Raw genomic sequence first — 22,955 nt, 5'->3', positions numbered from 1 at the left:
GGTCTGATTCACAAATGTTCTCGATTTGTGGCTATCTCTCTCTCTCCAATTCCACGGGTACTCCGTGCTCACCATGTCCTGTTCCACTTGGTCTAATCACTCGCGATGAACACCATTTTTGCAGGATAGTTGTCCGAAATTCCTGCAACACGTCTTGCCCAACGTATCCTTCCAGATTGGATCACTTTCTGGATACTGGGTTCGCATGAGCTCGTGGTTCATTCTTCGCCTCCATACACCTTCCTCCTACACACCACCGAAGATGGTTCTTAACACACGTCGTTCAAAGACTCCGAGTGCTCGCAGGTCCTTTTCGAGTATTGTCCACTTTTCGTGTCCGTAGAGGACAACCGGTCTTATTAGGGTTTTGAACAGGGAACATTACGCACGATTGCTAAGTTTGTTTGACCTTAAGTGTTTGTGGAGACCATAGTAGGTACGACTCCCATCGATAATGCGTCTCCAAATTTCGCGGCTGGTATCATTGTCAGACGTTACCATTGAGTACCTAATCGGGTCCTGGCGTGCCAGCGTGTACAGTAGCCAGCGTGTACAGTAGAACCCTTATTATCCGCGATGCGGTTTATCTGCGAAAGCGAGTTCCATAGTAATTCTATGAACCTACCCTAAATTTGACAATGAGTGGAAGGTTTTTGTTCTTTTGTTTTGGTCATGACTTTTTGGTGTACACGACGTTACAGGTGGATAGTTCAATGATTACTGTATTGATAAAACATTGTTCTTATACTGAAATGTCTGTTTTTGTTTTCGAACCTCATTTTTAGTCATTTGTTGTGTTATCTGCGATGTTCGTGATCCGCGGTGATCTAGCCCGACTATTTCGTGGATAATCGGGGTTCTACTGTATTTGCTTTTAGACGCATTGATTCTCAGTCCAACTCTCTGCTTCTTGTTTAAGTCTGATGTAATGTTCAGCTACCGTCTCAAACGTTCTGCCGACAATGTCTACGTCATCAGCGAAGCAGGCGAATTGACTGGATCTATTGAAAATCGTACCACGCGAGTTAAACGCAGCTCGTCTCATAACATCCTCTAGCGCAATGTTGAACAGCAGGCAAGAGAGACCATCAACTTGTCGATGCCCTCTGCGGGACTCGAATGAATCAGATAATTCACCCGATGTTCGCACACATCACTGTATTCTATCCATCGTAACCCAAATCAATCTTGTCAACTCCTCGGGGAAGCCGTTTTCGTCCACGATTCTCCATAACTCTTTTCGTGTTATTGAATCATATGCGGCTTTGAAATCGACGAACAGATGGTGGTGCTTTGTACTCACCATCAACGAATCAGACGACGGAAGATGATCTGGGAAAGCACTTTGTGGGCAGCATCCAGGACGGTGATTGCATGAAAGTTTTCACAATCGACAGCCTTTCTTGAAGATAGGGCAAATAACCACATCTTTCCACTCCTCCGGTAGCTGTTCTGTTTTCCAAATTCTGACAATCACTCGATGCAGACAAATAACCAACTTTTCCGGGCCTATCTTGATAAGCTCTGCTCCGATGCCATCTTTTCCAATTGATTTGTTGTTCTTAAGCACTCTTAACTTCACCTATCGTTGGGAGTGGTAGATCTGCATTATTTCCTGCACCAACGCAGTCGATCCCATCCTCATCTTGACACTATGCCTGTACGCCATTTAGGTGTTCATCGAAGTGCTGGCTCCACCTTTCGGCCACATCACGTTAGTTCGTCAGAATACTCCCATCCTTATTTCGACACATTTCGGCTCGTGTAAGGAAGCCTTTTCGGGATGTATTAAGTATCCGATTGAACTTTCGCGTTTCATGAGAACGGTGCAGCCGTTCGAGTTCTTTACACTCCTCTTCTTGACGGCGTTTCTTTTCACTGAAGAGCTGGGTTTGCTGTCTCCGATTCTGTCTATATCGTTCCACGTTCTAACGCAGCATTAGCTCACGCGCAGCGTTCTTCTCGCATAACACTTGCTGACACTCATCTTCGTTCCACTCGTACCGTCGTCTTCGTTCCACTTGTCCTAGGTTGTTCTCCGCTACGCTTATGATCGCTTTATGGCTGTTTCAATCATGCTTCAACAGTTCTCAAGAGAAGCTTTGTTAATTTGGTTCTTTTCCGACAGCGCAGCTTCAAGTGAACGCGAGTGGTTCAAATCGATGTTAGCGCCTCGTTCTGGTTCTTACGTCAATGCCGACTGTTTATCAGAACATGGTCGATCTGAGATTCTATTTGATTTGGTGACCTCCAGAGGTATTGGTTGAGGAATTTATATTGGAAGAAAGTACTGCGTACGGCCAGATGAGTCTTAGGTCGTTTTCATTTGTTAACTGATGTGCGCTGTACATACCAATTACAGGTTTGAACTCCTCCTCTTTACCGATCAGGGCATCGATCTCCGATGATGATTTTGATGTTATGTTTTGGGCAGCGTTCGAATTCGTGTTCCAGCAGCGGGTAGAATTCGTCTTCGTCATCATTGGGACTTGCAAGGTGAGGGCCGTGCACATTAATTATGCTGAAGTTGAAGAATCGGCCCCTAATCCTCAATCTGCACATTCTTGGGATGATTGACCAATTACACATTTCTGCATATTGCCCATCACAATGGAAGCTGTACCTAGCTCGTTTGTATTGCCGCAGCTGGTAGATCGTACGATTTGTAATATCCTGATCTGTCACTGAAACAGCAATGTATAATTTAAAAGGCGTTTATTCACATTGAAAATGATTATTCTCTTCCCGGATATATAACGGTGAGGGGTCAGACACCGCACGACCATCGCGAAACGTACGTACTTTAGATCGTCTCCAACACACTTCCTGCAGCGCTACGGTGTCAAACTTGCGGTTCTTCATTAATTCGGAAAGCACGCGGGTACCTCCGATGAACTGAGTGATCGACAATTCCACCTCTCGAGTTTCCAATTGATAGTCCGTTTTCGTCGCCGGGGTCTATGTTGATTAGTCGGTTCGAGTCTTCTTGTGTATCGATCGTTGCTTGGTGTTTTAGCGGTGCGGCTTACAAGGCCTGCGACCAGCCCCACTATCTCTCAGAAGGACCATCGTGATACTACTGTTTTACGTCCCGAGTACCACCAAGACTGGGTTAAGATGCTTTTAGCGGCATCAATTCGTTAAGAGGAGCAGTTTCCGGGTTTTCGTGGCTTTTCTTGGAGACTGGCAATGCCCATTGCTCATCCCACAACCCCCTAGACAGTTCCCCAGTGTAGGCCAGAAAAACGATCTATGACGATAGAATTTCTGACCCGAACGAGAATCGAACCCGAAACCCCCATCTTGGCCGGTGCAACACTTACCTCTAGGCCATGTGGACCACTTGTTTCTATTATAACAAGTAGAAAAAAAAACCGGAAGTGTTGAAAAAAATCTGAAAAAATTTTGGCCGCTTGCATGTATGGAAATCGTCCATAGTGGGTTGGTCTAAGAAATCGATCAAAATCAACTTCGGATCATCCTGAGATACTGGTTTTTTTCAAATGCAACCAGCATTTACTCTCAATTTACGTTCCCGTGAAGATAGACTCTTCAGTCAGCAGACAACGCTAGTGGTGTCGCTGAGATATTCTTACATAACCTTACAGTGACGAACCGATACAGTCAACAAAACACCGTCGCTTCCGTCCGATACAAATTGTCTTGGTTCGATCGGAATGCAGTCATCGTAATCGGGTGTGAAAATCCAATTATCATTCATCTACCAAAAATCGATCATAATCCGCAAATGCTCACCGCCGATGAAAACAATCGACACCCATCGGGAGAGAACACGAAAAAAAATCTTCTTAGTGACAACTGCACTCACTCTTGTGTCCCCCCCCACAAGTCTACACAAGCTGTGAGTACCCCCCGCGTTAAACAGCTTCACTCATAGAGGCCTCAACGGTACCTTCACACACACAAACACAGCGCTGAGAATTTCTTCTACTGGAACCACGAACACACACACTCAGAACACTGTTCACTTCAATCGTCGCGCGTTGGGATGCGCATGTCCCACAACGAGGACTGACTGACTGACTGTTCTCGATGTAGACCGATATAAGTTGATTCATAAAATCGACAACCCGATTAGTGGTAAACGGCAAAGTGCCATTGGATTCGGCGTCTCTGATGATATCTACCTTTTTTTCGGTATACCACACAATCGCCGCTACACATAAGGGTGGGCTGACTCATCATGATCGATTCCAAAATAACAAACGCATTTTTTTGCGGATAGGAGTGAGGGAGCATGTTATACATTATTCATCCAACCATTGGTGCCTCATTACGAACTAGCCTTTGTCCTGTTGTAGCTGTTTTTTTCGGCGAAAAGTCAAACGTTTCTTGTCTTGTGTGCTTTACGTAGAATGCGCTGATCGAGGGAGGGGCGAAAGGTAATTACGTTCTACCCTCACGCGGGCTTCCTCTTTCGTAACAGAGCTAGATTGGATAACCTACAGAGGAGCGAATGATGATGAGGGGGAAACAGATGACAAAAAAGGACACATCACCATTTTCCCACAAGCAAAAATTGCCATCCATGGGGACAGTGGGAGGGAAAACGTTTGACTCACCCTTCTTCCTCTGCCGCCGCAACCATCACCACCACTCGGAGAAGATGCGTATATGTGGGAGGTAGGTGTTTTGTGAAGTTGGGTTTTTATTCTGGGCGATTTGAAGGTGAAAAAAGTGCTTCAACAGTGCCAGCGTCGTTGTGTGACGTCAAAGGGGGGTGAAAAAGATACCATTGTCGTCAGTTACGACATTAATGATGAGCCACCAGCGGCATCATCAAGTACCGAAAAAGGGTCAGAGCAGAATCGCGTCATCGCGAACGACGTGTGAACGGAGATTTTTCTTCATGTTGCTCCGTATGTGTACTGCTGCTCCCCCGATTTGATTGCTTATTTACTTAGTTATTTTATCGCGTTATGGAAGGACCGATGCCGACACGGGAGTGAAACCGGTGAAAAGAGAGAAGAGTTTTCCTCATTGATGAAATCGATAGAGAAAACACAAAAAGGTAACATGAGCGCGGAGGAGCCGAGAATGTTCGTTTAGGAATTCAATATCGTTCAGATACGCGTAAACATACTGCTCTTTATACATAGAAATATTCCTCCAGGAAAAAGCGTTCGTTACGCACGCAATGGCCTCCTTTTTCGATGATGCACGTGATTTGCGTGACAAGCGAAAGAAGCCTCACACACCCGAATCTAATTCGCACAAGTAAGCCTCAAATGCCCATCGCCCATACCTACCTTCCCAAAATCTCCAACAGCTCACCGACTCCGTTGAAATGTTCCGTTTCGTATATAAAACGTAGAAATATGTTATTTATTTGCTTACGAATAAAAGCACGTAATCCTAGAAATTTGCCATATATACGATGCAATACGGTTTTCAAAAAATCACGTTCCCTCGGATCCTCGGAATCGAACAGCTCCAGCAGCTACAATGGGCGACGAAAGGAAAAAAAAGGCTTTTGTCAGCACTCTCAGAACACATGCTACAACGAAATGGTTTAAGGACTAACCTGCAACACAAACTTCTGGTCGATCACCTTCTTGCCGAACGTCGCCTGGAAATCGGTCGATTCCAGGAAGCGCAGGAACACTTCGTACACTAGCTGCAGATGTGGCCAGGAGGCCTCGAGCGTGGGATCGTCCTCCTCCGGGTCGAAGTCCGGGTTTTCACTAGGCGGGAGCGTTCGAAATAGGTTTACAGATATCTGGATGGGGTAGAGGAGAAACATAATAATCAGTTCATGTTTTCTGGAAATTGTATGGCGCCAGCCAGGAAATTCGACAGAAATTTAAAGTTGACGCAAGAAATTATAAAAAAATACAATAGAACCACGATTATCTGCGTAATTGTGTGGCAAGATCACCGGAGATAACGATAATCAGAAAAAAGTCATGACAAAAACAAAAGAGCAAGAGCCTACCACTCACTGACAAATTTCGTGAAGGAATAAATAATTACTATGAAACCAGCTTTCGCGGATAATAGAAGTTCTATCGTATTATCAATTATAATTTTGACAGTCTCGCCGACGATTTCGAAGTCGAAAAAATCTCCTCTGTCACCAGGTCCCGAATAAATTCCCGAGGTATATTCATAAAAGAAGAACAACTTCAATACAGAAAAAAAATATTCAAAGCAGGTCCTTACAAAAGTCGCTGTCATGGATCGTAACTCAACGATGAACATACTGCATTTCATGTTGCACATTATTCACGCTGGCTCAACATATCGCTGCTCTCTATTCACGCACAATATAGAAAATATCTCTTCTTCTTCGTGTAGGGGAACTGGGGCTAAACCCATCACTGGGGGTAAGACCCCTTGAGTTTTACTAGAAAACTCTAATGAACTATGTTTTTAAACACTGTACATGTTAGTTACTTACACTGGATTCTTTTTTTACGCGATTTTTTTGCGACTTTTTTTACTCGATTTGCTCGAAATGACGTGATTTCTTTACGCGATTGGCTCTAAATTGCGCGATTTGCTCGAAATTACGCGATTTTTTTACGCGTTTTTTTTTGCGCGCACGCATCTATCGCGTAAAAAAAGTATCCAGTGTATTATGTTGGACGTGTTTTAAATCAAATCCAGCCCACCGGAGATTCGTCAAATGTTAAAATATTAATCAAAACAAATGCGAGTGCCGATGATGAGCAACCGGATGTAATTTTTCGGTCCTGGAATTTAAGCTTTTATTCTTAAACGAGGTTTCAAAACCTTTTTCGTTATTCTACAGTTTGTCCCCTGGATTGTGAAATATCAATGGGATTCGAGTTGATTCAAGTTAAAGTAATAAATTAATAGAAATAGTCTACTTAAAAAATGTATACTGTTGGAGTAAGACAGTCACCCTTTGAGTGAAGTGATGATTTCCAGTTAGTTGAAGGTTATTGGGACATATTTTCCATCTATTTCAGATGCCTCGCAGCTCTCAAGGAAATCGAACTGTGAGAGTGGGTCCCAGGAGAACCTCAGAAACCTTGCAAAAGAGACTATCGGTGGTGGAGTTTCTGTTAAACGTGCTTCCAAGATTTTAGAATCCCCAGGTCTATAATACAGGATTACGTTTTGTGAAAGCTCGAAACTAGGACCTAGATTCCATCGAATTATTTTTTATATTTAATTCAATTACTTACAATTGTGGTGCGGTTTGAGGTGCCGCGTGATAGATTTGCCTAATATCAAATTTCTTCCTTTTCCATATTCTATAATTGAGAGTGCCGGTTGGTGAACTTTGTTTTTATGTCAGCTTTGAAAATTGACTATTACTTGCAAAATTGCCGGCATTTTTTTATAACAATATGTTCCTTCAGATCTCACAAAACAATACTTCCCCTTATGGGGCCGGGCTTACCCTCAGTTCCGCTACACTCCTTTCGCGTAATTCATTGACGGTGCTGGTGGTACGCGTGACTTCTATGCCCTCCTGTACCTCTTTTAATACCTTTCAATACCACTTAATATAGGTCATTCAAGCAGTTTCGATCGTCAATGGAAGCTTCTGCTTTCCAGAATGAAAGGATTCTTTTGTGACAAAATCAATGAGTTAGATTGTTATGATTTCAATAGCTTGCTTTCTAAACAATTCTTGAGCTATTGAAACAAATTTTTGGATCAATAAGTAACAAGCGAATGAAGTGTTTATCATACCATTCCGTTCAGTTGTTGAGGAGCTATTAACGCTCAAAATCTGGTTCTCCGGCGTAACGCTTTCGTTATCGAAACTTCGAACTTACATTCCAGTATAGAAATGAAAAACGTAGTCCTACGTCAAAAAATTACTTAATTGTGTTTTTTTTCAATCGCGAATTTCTTTATTTCAAATATTGTTTCCGGGATGAAAGTAACGTAAGGTATTTTTCAACGGTGAGAAACTGAAAGTGAAAAATTGTTTCGATGCAATTTTTTTCGACTTCGCCACCACCACACATTAAATTCGGTTCGGACTTTGTATTGTCGTTCTGCGTTGGAGATTCTATTTTGCTAAGAGATACTGAAAAACTACTTAGATATTCAGCAAGTTCAGTATATTCAGTTCAGTGCTCTAGACAGCGAGCGATCAACAGTCCAATTGCTTCGCGAAACGTTTGCGTTCTTTACTCAGTGAAAGCATTGAATTATCGGCCCTTGCCATTGCTATCAAATATTTGTATCATAGAGTTTATCATTAAATTTCTTTAATGTGTGTTCTCATCGGCAAAAATTTCGAAGTTCTATGTTAACAACGCGGTCGTGTCTTTGACATATCTCTCTTCTTTATTTATTTATGTTTGCGACCCGCGATACCATGACTAACACGTGTTTGTGGACCCTATGAAAAAAAAGGTTGAGTACCGCTGCCTTAGATGATAAGTAATTGAGCCTAATTAACACTAAACCTACCGATGATTCATGTATACCTATTCCTACCACAGCGGGTCAAGTGACCCTTTATAAATAGTTAGTGAATGACTCGATTTGTATATTTTTGTTGAGAAACGTGACATACCATATTTCTCCTGTATATTTCGACATTTTAGGATAACAATTATTAGCAAAATATTGAAATTATTCATACATCGATGTATGTTTTAGGAAAAGTAATGTAGACAAATGATGTTGTGACAATGTAATTTGCAAAAAATTTTTGACTACATGTTTAAAATGGGTCATTTGACCCCTCTTGGTAGGTTTAGTATTGAAAAACGTTATTGGAAGAAACAAATTCCACGTTAGTTCTAGGATCAAACGTTATATACAGTTTTTCATATAGAATCGTATGTAGATTTCATTTTTGTGTTACTTTTTTTTAAATGGTTACGATTTCACAAAATATTGAAATATCATAAATTTTCAATAGTTCATATCTCCATTTTGGTGAGTTTTCCACGGCACCACTGTGCATCAAACTTTGTTGAATTGAAAGGGTTTTATCAATAAAAATATGCAAATAAATATCGAACAGGGGGCATTTTGAGATATAAATGTTTTTAAGATTAAATTCTCGCGTAACTTTCGAAAACGACCTATCTACATTGATTGATTCTCTTGATTGACTTTCTCTTTTGATAACCACGGCCTTGCAGGGAGATTTGGCGCCAGTTTTGCCACTTAGTTTGATAAACGAGGTTTACTTCTACACTCTTGACCAGAGATACCAACCTTCCTGATTTTTCAGGATGTCCCAGACTTTTAGCACGATCCCTGATATCCTGACGAACACTCAATTTATCCTGATTTTTCTGAAACGATCCTGATTTTTCCTTAATTTAAACTCTTTACATTATTCGTAATAAATATACTGGTTTCCATGCCAAAGTTTTCTGTCATGATGGTTCTCCAGTTCGCACTTGTATATATCTAACATTAAGTTAAATTTTCTAGACACAAAGCTGTACTCAATTTTTTTTGAGCTCTACCTTCAATTGTTTCGTGGCTTTCCGAAACAGTGCTAGAAAATTTCATGATACCAGATTGTCTGACGAATTTATGAAATTACAACGAGATTATGTTTGAGGAACAATATATTCCCAGAGTTATTAATGTAGGAATACGTTTCAGAGTGTAAAACTACTCAAGAGAAAAATTTTGAATCTAGGTCAATATAAAAAGATTTTATATGTAATTTGTTCGTCTGATTTAAAGTAGAATCAACTTTAATGAAGGGACTATGGTAAATATATCTATAACCGTACTAAATATCATGAAAATTAGGAAAAATTTAACAAGTCTTCCACTGCTGATATGATTCCCTTATTGTTTAGTAAAGATGCATTCCAAAGCATGGATGATTAATTCAAAGGAAATTCCTCTCCAATTGACTGTAGTGATGCTGTCGGTTTTTCGGAAAAAATATAAACGATCAAAAAGTCAGGCTTAGCAATTCTTTTACATATCCGGTCTTCGCCCGAAGGAAGAAATACTCTGTTTCTGATGGGATTTGGAATGGATTCTGTATCATGAGCTACTACCAAGCAACCTGTTTCTCACATGTTTTGGGAGGATAAAATATTTAAGCTGTGTGAAAGATTGTGAAACAGAACTATAGATAAAATTAAATTATTTTTGGATCAATAACCTGCCATCAGTTTTTTTATATCATCGAGGCACTGCCGGAGCCGCGGCTAATCTTAGGTGACCTCAACTCCCATGGAACAGCATGGGGTTCACTCTACGATGACAACCGTGCCACTTTGATTTATGATCTGTGCGACAACTTCAAATTGACAGTTTTGAATACTGGGGAAGTAACTAGAATAGCCAACCCTCCTGCACGGGCAAGTATGCTAGACATATCACTTTGCTCTTCTTCGTTATCCCTGGATTGCACGTGGAAGGTAATCCAAGATCCTCACGGTAGTGACCACCTGCCAATAATTTTATCGATCGCCAATGAATCAGGTTCTCGTGAGTCAGTCGATATTGCGTATGACCTCACGAAAAATATTGACTGGAGAAATTTTGCAGAAATAATATCTGAAGCACTTGTTTTAATGCATGAACTTCCTCCACTCGAAGAGTATAATTTTATATCGAGTTTGATTTACGAAAGCGCACTTCAAGCTCAAAAGAAACGTGTTTCTGCTACCACTTTCCGACGTCGTCCTCCATCACTTTGGTGGGACAAGGAGTGTTCAAAGGTCTACCTTGAAAAATCATCCGCTTTCAAAAAATTCCGGAAAACTGGACTAGTGGAATGGTTTCGAAAGTACCAAGCTCTAGAAGCCAAACTAAAAGGTCTGATTAAAGCAAAAAAGCGTGGATATTGGCGAAAGTTCGTCAATGGTTTGTCAAGGGAGACCGCTATGAGCACTCTTTGGAATACGGAGAATGCGTGGCTGGAACCATACAAATGAAAGTGAGGAATACTCTGACCGTTGGATTTTCAAATTTGCAAGAAAGGTTTGTCCCAATTCCGTTCCTGCACAAAGCATTCCGCTCCAATGCGACTATGAGAATTTTTCGATGGTAGAATTCTCAATTGCCCTCCTCTCATGTAACAATTCAGCTCCGGGGTCGGACAAGATTAAATTCAACTTGTTGAAGAATCTTCCCGACTTGGCAAAACAGCGTTTGCTGAACTTGTTCAACAAGTTTCTGGAGCTGAATATTGTCCCACATGACTGGAGGCAAGTGAGAGTGATAGCCATACGAAAACCCAACAAGCCGGCTTGCGATCACAACTCGTATAGGCCGATTGCAATGTTATCCTGTATTCGTAAATTGTTAGAGAAAATGATTCTACTTCGTTTGGACAAGTGGGTTGAAGCGAACAATTTGCTGTCAAATACGCAGTTTGGCTTCCGCCGAGGTAAAGGGACGAACGATTGTCTGGCGCTGCTATCTTCTGAAATCCAAATCGCATTTGCTCGCAAAGAACAAATGGCTTCCGTTTTCCTCGATATCAAAGGGGCATTTGATTCAGTTTCCATGGAAATTCTCTCAGAGGAACTTCATAATCGTGGACTTTCACCAATTCTGAATAATTTCCTGTACAATTTACTGTCAGAAAAGCACATGTTTTTCAATCATGGCAGCTTGAAATCTTCTCGATACAGTTTTATGGGCCTACCACAAGGCTCCTGCCTAAGCCCCCTCTTGTACAGTTTTTACGTCAATGATATGGATGATTGTCTAACTAGAGACTGCACGCTGAGACAACTTGCAGACGATGGACTTATTTCCATCACGGGTACTAATCCCGCCGTTCTGCAAAAAACCTTGCAAGATACCCTGAACAATCTGTTCACGTGGGCTCTCAAGCTGGGTATCGAATTCTCTACGGAGAAAACCGAAATGGTCGTTTTTTCTAGGAAGCACGAACCCGCCCAATTCCAGCTTCACCTATCCGGTAAAGCGATCAGGCACTCGATGTTTTTCAAATACCTTGGAGTATATTTTGACTCTAAATGTACCTGGGGAATCCACATTGCGTATTTGAAACAGAAATGCCAGCAAAGAATCAATTTTCTCCAAACAATAACCGGAACATGGTGGGGTGCCCATCCAGGAGACCTCATTCAGTTATACAAAACAACGATATTATCAGTGTTAGAATATGGCAGTTTTTGCTTCCGATCAGCTGCCAGGATTCATATTCTCAAGTTGGAGAGAATACAATATCGTTGCCTGCGTATAGTCATGGGGTGTTTGCATTCGACACATACGATGAGTCTCGAAGTTTTGGCAGGAGTACCCCCGCTTACTCTTCGGTTCACAGAATTATCCTACAGATTTCTCATCCGTTGCAAGATCATGAATCCATTGGTGATTGATAACTTCGAAAATCTACTCCAACTGATTCCTCAGTCAAGTTTTATGTCTTTATACCATGAGTACCTTACCCACGACGTGCACCCTTCACCAGGCATCTCCAACCAAGTTTGCTTCCCATACTTTTGCAATTCCTCTGTCATTTTTGATCTGTCCATGCGACAAAAAATCCATGGAATCCCAGATCATCTACGCTCAGATTCTATTCCGCCGATATTTTCGGCAGAATATGGGGGCATAGTTAGATCTGATAAAATGTTCTTTACTGACGGTTCATTCATAAACGGGTCCACTGGCTTTGGCATCTTCAATGAAAATTCCAGTGCCTCTTTCAAACTCAAAGATCCTTGTTCCGTGTATGTCGCTAAACTGGGTGAGATATACTACGCACTAGGGATCATTGAAACATTGCCCATCGACCACTATTTTATTTTTTCAGACAGTCTCAGCTCAATAGAGGCTCATTTTATTTCCTAACAAGAATAAGACATCTATTGAGTATTTTGGTCGAAAAATTATTCAAGATTACCTTAGCATGGGTTCCCTCTCATTGCTCGATTCCGGGGAATGAGGAAGCGGACTCGCTAGCTAAGGTGGGCGCTTTAGAAGGCACACTTTTTGAAAGGCAAATTGCTTATAATGAATTTTTCCACATTCCTCGCCAGTACACGCTCGTAAGTTGGCAGCGCATGTGGAGTGGAGATGAGTTCAGTCGTTGGTTACATACGATTATCCCTAAGGTCTCGACGAGTGCATGGTTCAAGGGATTGAATGTAGGTCGTGATTTCATTCGCGTGATATCTCGGCTTATGTCCAATCACTACAACCTAAACGCGCATCTTTATCGCATTGGGCTCGCAGAAAACAATCTTTGTGATTGTGGCGATGGCTACCACGACATAGAGCATGTTGTCTGGTCGTGTATCCGGTTCCATGCTGCTCGCTCTCAGCTCTCTAGAGCACTGAGAGCACAAGGCAGACAATCGGATATCCCCGTCCGGGATATCTTAGGTAGCCGTGATCCTGATCTTCTGCTTCATCTATACCTGTTCCTCAGAAACGCCGATGTCAACGTTTAATGATGTTTCCTTCGTTGTGTCCCCGTTTAATATCCCTCCTATACGATCGATAAACTTTTACTTAGTCGCGGCAATACATACACACACTCTTTACAGACACACGGGCCAAAGGTTGTGCAGTCCACTGATCATTCAACAAGAGCCAAAGGTTGTACCGCTCATGACAACTCTACATGAACTGATGATTGTGCCGGTTAGTGACCATTCTATCCTGGATTCCTCGAGTCGAGAAAGACGCACCACGCTAGATATGAGGTACAGACTAGGGGGGCGTTGCTGATTAATGGTCAGCTGCATCCCAATAGGAAGTATCCCGTGTCGGGCACACGTACAGAGCATTGGAGACAGCAACATCCGAATAACGAAAACACTTGTAATACTAACCTCGAGCCAACCGCGAGTAATCGGTTACATATTACTAACATAGATAATAAGAAAAATTGTCAAAGTATTGAAGTCCCGGCCCCATGAGGCTAACGCCATATGAGCCTTGATAAAAATATATATTTTGGAAAAAAAAATTATAATGCTTTGATTGAAAATGATGTTTTTGTTTTCCCAAAAATCGACATTAACTTTTCAGACAACCCAATATGAGTTACCTGATTTATCCTGATTATTATTTCCATTCTTCCTGATTTTTTTTCATATTATAGTTGGCAACCCTGCTCTTGACCTTTGAACACATCAGGGAATGCTCTTATTGTCGAGTTATTAACGAAATCAATGTCGATCAATGAATCGATCAATGTAGATAGGTCCTTTTCAAAAATTACGCGAGAGTTCAATTGTTTAGTAAGATATTTAACAATGCATTCAAAATGTTATTTTTCCTAATTAGTTCATAATTTTTTCAATAACGTTGTCAAACATCATATTTTAATCCGACATCTGGATATTGAGTTACGATTGTTTGAAAAATAGATCAACGTTTTTGAATACGTCCTTTTAAAAAATCTGTTTAGATTAGGTCATGTGATACTGAAAATTGTGATTTTGGATAGTTAAGTTAACCAAAATCGAGAAATCGAAGAGGGGTGCTCTGAAAAATGTGTTGTGTTTTGGCTGATTTGGCGTGGAATTACTCTGTACTGTTACCGAAGCATACAACATGGTTTAATTGTACGTAAAATATATTGTATTGTAAAAAAAAAATACAACATAAGTGTTTGACAGTGAGAAACCGCGTGAAGTCATTTCATAAAATTGTTCGTCTCAAAAATATTTGAAAGGCAATAAACGAATTTAGCTATTGGCATTCTCCAGCTGATGATTTTTTTTTCTCAATTTTACAATCACGTCGTTTATTTTTTGGAAATCGTGTGGCTTATACATGAAAATTTGCAAAAACGTGTTCGTAATAAGTCAAAACGTTATATCGTCACGCTTTCGTGGGCATTTAGACACGTAACAGAGATCGCGTAACCTAACCAGAATTGCGTCAATCTTAGTCAACGGAACTTCCACAAAGTGTAACAAAGTCTCAAACAAATCAAAACTTACCATTTTGATAATCTCTGGATAGACGTTCTCCGTCAGCACACCGCGTCCGTGTGTGATGTAAGCCGACAGGTCGTTCAACGCCGCCCGCTTGATTTCCTTGCCCTTGAGATCCGACAGTGGGTCCATGAAGTCGAACGAGACGCAGCATTGCCGCAGCTTCCGGATGAATAGCTCCTCTTGTTCTAAGCTGGAACAGTCCACTGGTGAGGTGGGAGTGAAAAAAGAATAACAAAAAAAAACAGATTATTATTATTACAATCCCGCTTCTTTCGTCGCTATTAGCGGAGGAATATTTAACGAGTCAAGTTTTCTCCCCCACTTAGAATGAACATCAGGACGAAGGAGAAAAAACACGTTCCGCTCTGAGGAAGGCTAATATTCGCCCAAGGTGAGGGTGCGCGCAGGATAGAAGGTAAAGTGCAGAATTGTGCCCCTCCAGAGAGAGAAAGAGAGTCCGATGTAATTCAATGCAAATAGTTACAGAGCGCCGCATAACATAAGGCTTTCTTCTTCGGAAAGGCTCTGTGTCATCGCCGAAGCCGCCGCAATCATTTTCGCATCGCGTCACATTCGAAAGTGGAAACTTTTCGGGGGTAGAAACACACAAAAACGAAGAAAATGGAAACTTGAATGGATTTATTGCGAAGGTGGTATATACCACCGGCTGGTCTCAATCGTTTTTTTTCGTACGGGATAAAATGGCTATGGCTGTGTTTCACACTGTTGCAAAAGCCAGTTTACGTTATTTGTTACGGCAATTACCAATGCAGAGAGCCGACGATCAAACGGCAGCGGCAGCAAGAAAAAAAGCGGAGAAAGGAATGAATGGTCTGCGAGATGGTTGTTGTATTTTGTTGTTTTCAAGCCTAACTGTGTGTCAGAGAGTGAAGTTATCGCGACCGCATCTGCAAGCAACATTTCGCGGCGTGTGCGCCTGGGTTTGGATTTTCCGGGAAGGTTTGCTCTTGCTGCTGTTGTGCCCTTCACACTAAACTGGATCAGTGAATTTGACCAGCTGTTTACATTAGCGTCAGACACCAAACACCAAATCTCGCACTCACCGACATGGTGGATGAAGAGTGGAAGGGGGGGGGGCGGTGGTGGAATGGAAAACAAAGCGCTGGATTCAAGCGAAATAACAGTTTCCCAGAGCGACAGACAAAATGTAACCTTGAAATGTAAGTGAGCCAAGATAAAAAAAACTTGGGGGAGGAATGGATGAATAGTCCAATACAGACTGGAAGATAAATTACGAGAAAGTGTCATATTATTTCGCCAGGAATTAATTTTTTTTTGTTTTCACAGATCCTTTGTGCAACTGTGTTATGAAAAAAAATACATTGTTTTAATTTTTCTCATACCTCTATTTAACATTGAAGTAATTTAAGAACCCAATGTTTAAGAATAAACCATAAAAAATAAAAAAAATGATCATTTGAAACAAAACTTTTTCCCGAAAATGAAAGATATTTGTATTCAGATAAACTTGCTAGTAAAAACTGTCTCAGACATATTTCTTTCCGAAAGCTAAACATTTGCAGCTAACTATGACCAATTACGAGAACGTCTGTTGACTTCAATAATTTAAATTTGAAACTGAACCCATATGTCCGTTAACTGTTCAGAAACCAAGATTTGTATTTGTAGTATTACAGCGCGGACTCGTTTATATACAGTCTCAGATTTCTTTTCACTGTATATGATATAATCCTGTATATAATCGAGTCAAAAAAAAAATTATTCGTTTTTTATGCATATACTTCTAGTTTATTGCAAATAAAAGAAGGATTTAATTTGTGATTCATCCCCTTAAAGTCAGAAAACACCTTTCTCACATGAAAAAATATTTTTTGCTGAATCTCCAGAAGGTGACAGATAATCATATTTGATGAAAAAAAAAACCTTCTACACATATGTTCAAATTTCAACAATGACAGAGTTATAGAACTTTTTTTTTGTTTCGGACTCTGTTGCACTCAACTGGTTCTACACTAAAAAGTATGCTGCGTAAGCCAATTCTGTTGCCTTCATTTGAAATATGAGAAAATTTCGTACTGTATATAGTAGTGGAACATCTAAGTTAGTGGATTTGAGTAACTGTTTTGGGAGTAATAATTTCAAAGTTAGTAATTTTCAACGCGTGACTATTAATTTTATCTGGAAAATTCACATTGAACTTGATTGTTTCTATGAATCTCAAATAATAATAATAATAAAGTTCTCAAACAACTCTACAATTTGTTCTTTGACACCCAACTTCTATCTTTCTTAATTTCGCTGCTATATCAATATAAACAATTCCTCGTGAAAATTCAAGCAAAATTTTCAAAAACCACGATTTTTACCCCACTGTACATATAATAGCCACTCAAATTCCACCTTAACGTTCAAAGGTTACATTTTTTCTTGAAACAAGTCATATTTGAAATGTAAAAAAAAATTATTTTTTTTAAACTGTATATAATCAATCCAATATTGAAAGTTTTATTCAAACATTCCGGTATTCCATTCATCACTACACTTGTTTTTGACGCTTAGGAAGCTCCCTGAAAATGATTGGAAACCAAATCTTAACAAGGTCTGTTCGGAAATTCGGTTTAGTAAAAACGTAGTTTTTGTAGCAGCACGTTTAATCCAGCTCAAACTGAAAATTCATCGTAGGAAATTACAATTCATAAAAGGACTTACAGAACTAGTTTTTCAACTTTCTTGCACTGCAAACCGTGTGTGCTATTCCCGATAATAATTTTGGAGTCCTATATTTGAACAAAATCAGTCATTGATAATATATTTTTTGATATAAATATTCGCGGCTTACCACTTTTATAAATTTTCGTTTTTCAAGCACTAATTTGAACACTAAAAATATTTTTATAATAAATTTCACGACTGCAGTATCAGAGCAATCAATAATCAGACCTATTCTTTCTATGTCGCTTTGTCTTCACAATAGCTGTCAGTCTTCATATTGTTCGGGTTTTTGACGTTTTCGAGTGTCAATTTGAAATTTGTGCCCACCGGTTTCAACACAGGTCCGAAGTTTGATTGTGCATGAGAAGAGAGAAGTGAGAAGTCTCAACGAAACATTGCTGAGAAGTATTCGGGTACGCCGCGGAGCAATCCAGCAGGTCATTCGGAAGTATCAGATGCTCGGTAGCGTGGCTGATCTACCGGGAAGAGGGCCGAAATCCGAGAGACTGATGCAAGAACGGACACACTAATCATGCGGGATGTAAAGTAAAACCCACGAACGACCATTCAGGCGATTAACGAAAGCTTGGTGGAACGGGACCTGAAGAGCTACTTCGCCAAAAAGCGACCGATGATCAGCAACACGAACAAAAATAAAGATTTTAGGCTGCGAGGGCTCATGTCAACACGCAGCGCGAGTTCTGGAAGCGAGTTATTTGATCGAACGTGCTGTTTAACAATAAAAGGTGACCCCGAGTGTGGCGCAGAAGATCGACGAGGGCCTCCAGGACGGACATATACAACCGACTATGAAGCACGGTGGTGGAAGCATAATGGTGTGGGGCTGTTTCTCGTGGATTGGGGTGGGAAACTTAGCACAGGTCAATGGTAGTATGACTGTCAATGGTTACATCGACACTCTGTGCGAGAACCTGGAAGAATCCATGCTGAAAATGGGGCTGGAGAATAATTACACCTTCCAGCAAGATAATGTAGAGAAAGCAAAAAAAAGCCGTATTCAGAGGGTTTGTATAAAATGTTTGAATTAATGACAACATGCTTTTTTATTGCTTGAAAATTAACAGTTTAGGGCATTTGGCTTCCCCCAGTGGCATTCGTTTGTTGTTACATGCTACGAATTATGACACACGAGAGAGATCTGCTTCGGTTAGCAATCATACGAACTAGAACGCCATGATCGCTTTTGATGCGGAATCAATTATATTTCGCTAACATCGAAAATATGTTTAACCTGAATAATAAACAAATGAGAAAAACATTTTGACAACAGTTAGGCTGTAGCGAACCTTCTTCTTCTTCTTCAATGGCACTAACGTTCCTAGAGGAACTTCGCCGTCTCAACGTAGTATTACTTGCGTCATTTTTATTAGTACTTAGTTGAGATTTCTATGCCAAATAACACGCCTTGAATGCATTCTGAGTGGCAAGCTCTAGAATACGCGTGATCACAGTGCAAGTCGGAGGAAATTTCTTTGACGAAAAATTCCCCCGACCAGAACGGGAATCGAACCCGAACACCCGGCATGTTAGTTATGACGCTAACCACTCGGCCAAGGGAGCACAACCTAGGTGACGCTAAAATACTTGAAAACAAAATTTGAATGACGGGGTGATCCAAAGACACCCACCCCGGAACCTCGTGAAGAGTGTGCCAAAGCGTTGTCCGTTGGTTATCGAGGTTATCAACATTAATTATTTTTTTAAATATTTTTTTAATAAGCCATGAAGTGGATTTTTTATGTCATACAACAATTTTGAAACGGCAAAATGGTCTACTAATTACCTACGTTTACGTTGTATTGACTGGAATACCGAAAAGTTTAAAAAGAACTTTTAATATTGGAACACTTTGATTTCAAATGGAGGTGGATTTTTCGCGCCTTTAGGTGTAGTATATTTTATATTTGCATATATGGGTAAGCATAAAAAGCTAAGTGAGCAAAAACAAGGACACATTTCAATTTGGACAAACCGGATGTATATTGACGAGATCCGCACAAGGAACCACTATTTTTCTCTAGGAGGAATTTTGGGGGAGGATTTGTCATGGTCTGGGGAGCATATTGTGACTCAGGAAAACAATAACTCCAATTAGATTCACACAAAATGAATAGTTCTGACTACAATAAAATTCTTGAAGCTGGTTTGCTACCAATGCGCTATGATCCAGGGAACAAATTTAAGTAAAGTTGCATCTAGAGCGCGACAGTTATTCTCTATATTGTCAAAAATAGGGTGACCAAAATTTTAGATAAAATAAAAAATCTAACTTTTTATCTTCGTAGATAGAGGTAAACATAGTTCGACATAGTTAGCATGTAACAACAAACGAATGCCACTTTTTCAATCCTACTCAAAATTATTGATATTTCTTCCTCAAAAATACTCAAAAAAAATTCTTCATTTGTTTGTCGTTCTTACTGAGACAAACCTAAAACATGATTATTGGCGGCATGGTTCTACACAAAATGTTATTTTTGATATTTCAGTAAACTAAATTTGAAATCAATAATTGTTGGGTCAAAAACATCAATAAGATATTCACAAGTTTGCTTTGATAAGCTCTAGAAGTCGTGCGAAGACAGTTTTGATGTAGAATTCGAAATTTTAAAGTTAGAGCAAAAAAAAACCGTTTTTCATGGTCATTCTAAAGCAACTTATATAGAAAGCGCTAGAAGCAACTTTGTCGAAAATCGTTATTCTCTAGATAAAATCTGCTTTCAACAAAGTTGTTACATTTTTTATTTCACTCAAAATTTTGGTCACCCTATTTTGAATGCATTAAAATGAGCGCATATGTTAATGTATTCAAAATAGGGTGACCAAAATTTTGAGTGAAATAAAAAATTTAACTTTCCTTCAATAATAAGTCTATGTTTTAATAAGTTTACCGCAAAGTAATTGGAATAACTTTGCTGTTGCACTCGAACAGACTCTCACATTTTTTTTTCTCTACACTACACTTCATTTCCTACTGTCTATTCTATGATTTGTTCTTTCTTCTCTCTACTCTCTACTCTCTGCTTTCTACTCTACTCTCTATTCTCCCTACTCTCTACTCTCTCCACTCTCTACTCTCTCTACTCTCTACTCTTCATTCTTTACTCTCTCTACTCTCTACTCTTTATTCTTTACTCTCTCTACTCTCTAGTCTTTATTCTCTACTCTCCACTCTCTCTACTCTCTACTCTCTATTCTCTATTCTCTATTCTCTCTACTCTCTACTCTCTACTCTCTACTCTCTACTCTCTCTACTCAGTACTCTCTCTACTCAGTACTCTCTCTACTCAGTACTCTCTCTACTCTCTACTCTCTGCTCTCTCTACTCTCTACTCTCTCTACTCTCTACTCTCTACTCTCTCTACTCTTTACTCTCTCTACTCTCTACTCTCTACTCTCTACTCTCTCTACTCTCTACTCTCTCTACTCTCTACTCTCTCCACTCTCTACTCTCTCTACTCTCTACTCTCTCTACTCTCTACTCTCTCTACTCTCTACTCTCTCTACTCTCTACTCTCTCTACTCTCTACTCTCTCTACTCCCTACTCTCTCTACTCTCTACTCTCTCTACTCTCTACTCTCTCTACTCTCTACTCTCTCTACTCTCTACTCTCTCTACTCTCTACTCTCTCTACTCTCTACTCTCTCTACTCTCTACTCTCTCTACTCTCTACTCTCTCTACTCTCTACTCTCTCTACTCTCTACTCTCTCTACTCTCTACTCTCTCTACTCTCTACTCTCTCTACTCTCTACTCTCTCTACTCTCTACTCTCTCTACTCTCTACTCTCTCTACTCTCTACTCTCTCTACTCTCTACTCTCTCTACTCTCTACTCTCTCTACTCTCTACTCTCTCTACTCTCTACTCTCTCTACTCTCTACTCTCTCTACTCTCTACTCTCTCTACTCTCTACTCTCTCTACTCTCTACTCTCTCTACTCTCTACTCTCTCTACTCTCTACTCTCTCTACTCTCTACTCTCTCTACTCTCTACTCTCTCTACTCTCTACTCTCTCTACTCTCTACTCTCTCTACTCTCTACTCTCTCTACTCTCTACTCTCTCTACTTACAGAAAAATATAACTCGAAAACTATAATAATTACAAAATTCTGGTCAAAGGATGTAATGTAAAAAATTGTTAAAATTTTCGTAAAAAATACAAAAAAATTAAAGAGAAATTACACTGAAAAAACTATTCTAAAAATTGAAAATCATTTTTCTCAAAAACGGTTTTTTGAATTCTCAAAAAAATTATGTGAATAGCCCTTACAATTTCCAACAAGTCACAAATACATCGGAAGATGGGCCCTTTTACAGGGCAAAAGTTTTCCTAACAATTTTTTTATGTTTTCTTCGGAAAAATTACAACTTATCCTAATTTTTTTTAAAACCAAGATAGCGATATGAACTTTTGTCGAAGACATTAACTTTCTATCTTATATAGTTTCTGGATTACTTGGCATTTTTGTAAGGAAACTATTGAAAACATAAATAATTTCCTACATTTCATTCTCTAATATTAGAGTCAAATATGCCCTTTCAAAAGCCGGCCAACTCGTCTCAGAAGTTAGCAGCACCATCTTAAAGGATGTGTCACATCAAATTGCATCACGGAAAAAACGCTGTAGAAATTCGCCCAGTAGACCGATCCTTTTGAAAATTTTAGACAGTAAAATAAAAACTATTAAACAACTTTTGGCATTTTCTTTTTATTTATACTTCGAGCCCAAGCCCGTATGCTCGCACCTTCCTCTTTACCCCGTCCATAAGGTTCTGTACAACGTCAGGTTGTAGTTTTTTTTGAACAGAAATTCATTTTCTCTTGAAGTCCGCCACCGATTTGTAAACTTTTGGGTTCTTCCGGAGGGCCTGCTTCATAATCGCCCAATATTTCTCTATTGGGCGAAGCTCCGGCGCGTTGGGCGGGTTCATTTTCTTTGGCACGAAGGTGACCCCGTTGGCTTCGTACCACTCCAACACGTCCTTTGAATAGTGGCACGAAGCGAGATCCGGCCAGAAGATGGTCGGGCCCTCGTGCCGTTTCAATAGTGGTAGTAAGCGCTTCTGTAGGCACTCCTTAAGGTAAACCTGCCCGTTTACCGTGCCGGTCATCACGAAGGGGGCGCTCCGCTTTCCGCAAGAGCAGATCGCTTGCCACACCATGTACTTTTAGGCAAACTTGAATAGTTTCTGCTTGCGAATCTCCTCCGGAACGCTGAATTTGTCCTCTGCGGAGAAGAACAACAGGCCCGGCAGCTGACGAAAGTCCGCTTTGACGTAGGTTTCGTCGTCCATTACCAGGCAATGCGGCTTCGTCAGCATTTCGGTGTATAGCTTCCGGGCTCGCGTCTTCCCCACCATGTTTTGCC

The 22,955-nt window shown here is 40.3% G+C and overlaps 1 protein-coding gene across 8 annotated transcripts in view; it reads right to left on the bottom strand.

Moving 5' to 3' along the window:
• Positions 1-22,955, bottom strand: part of LOC129778964 (serine/threonine-protein phosphatase 2A 56 kDa regulatory subunit epsilon isoform) — a 96,884-nt gene that overhangs the window by 18,461 nt on the left and 55,468 nt on the right. For all 8 annotated transcript variants that reach the window (XM_055786279.1, XM_055786351.1, XM_055786733.1 and 5 more), the window contains 3 exons: positions 14,874-15,073; positions 5,546-5,740; positions 5,271-5,461 (listed from right to left, as the gene is read on the bottom strand). In XM_055786279.1, coding sequence (XP_055642254.1) covers positions 5,271-5,461; positions 5,546-5,740; positions 14,874-15,073 — 586 coding nt within the window. The remainder of the gene's footprint in view (positions 1-5,270; positions 5,462-5,545; positions 5,741-14,873; positions 15,074-22,955) is intronic.

The sequence above is a fragment of the Toxorhynchites rutilus genome, chromosome 1, assembly GCF_029784135.1.
Source record: "Toxorhynchites rutilus septentrionalis strain SRP chromosome 1, ASM2978413v1, whole genome shotgun sequence".
In the NCBI taxonomy this organism is placed as follows: Eukaryota; Metazoa; Arthropoda; class Insecta; order Diptera; family Culicidae; genus Toxorhynchites; species Toxorhynchites rutilus.
This window is presented reverse-complemented; position numbering and strand designations above follow the sequence as displayed.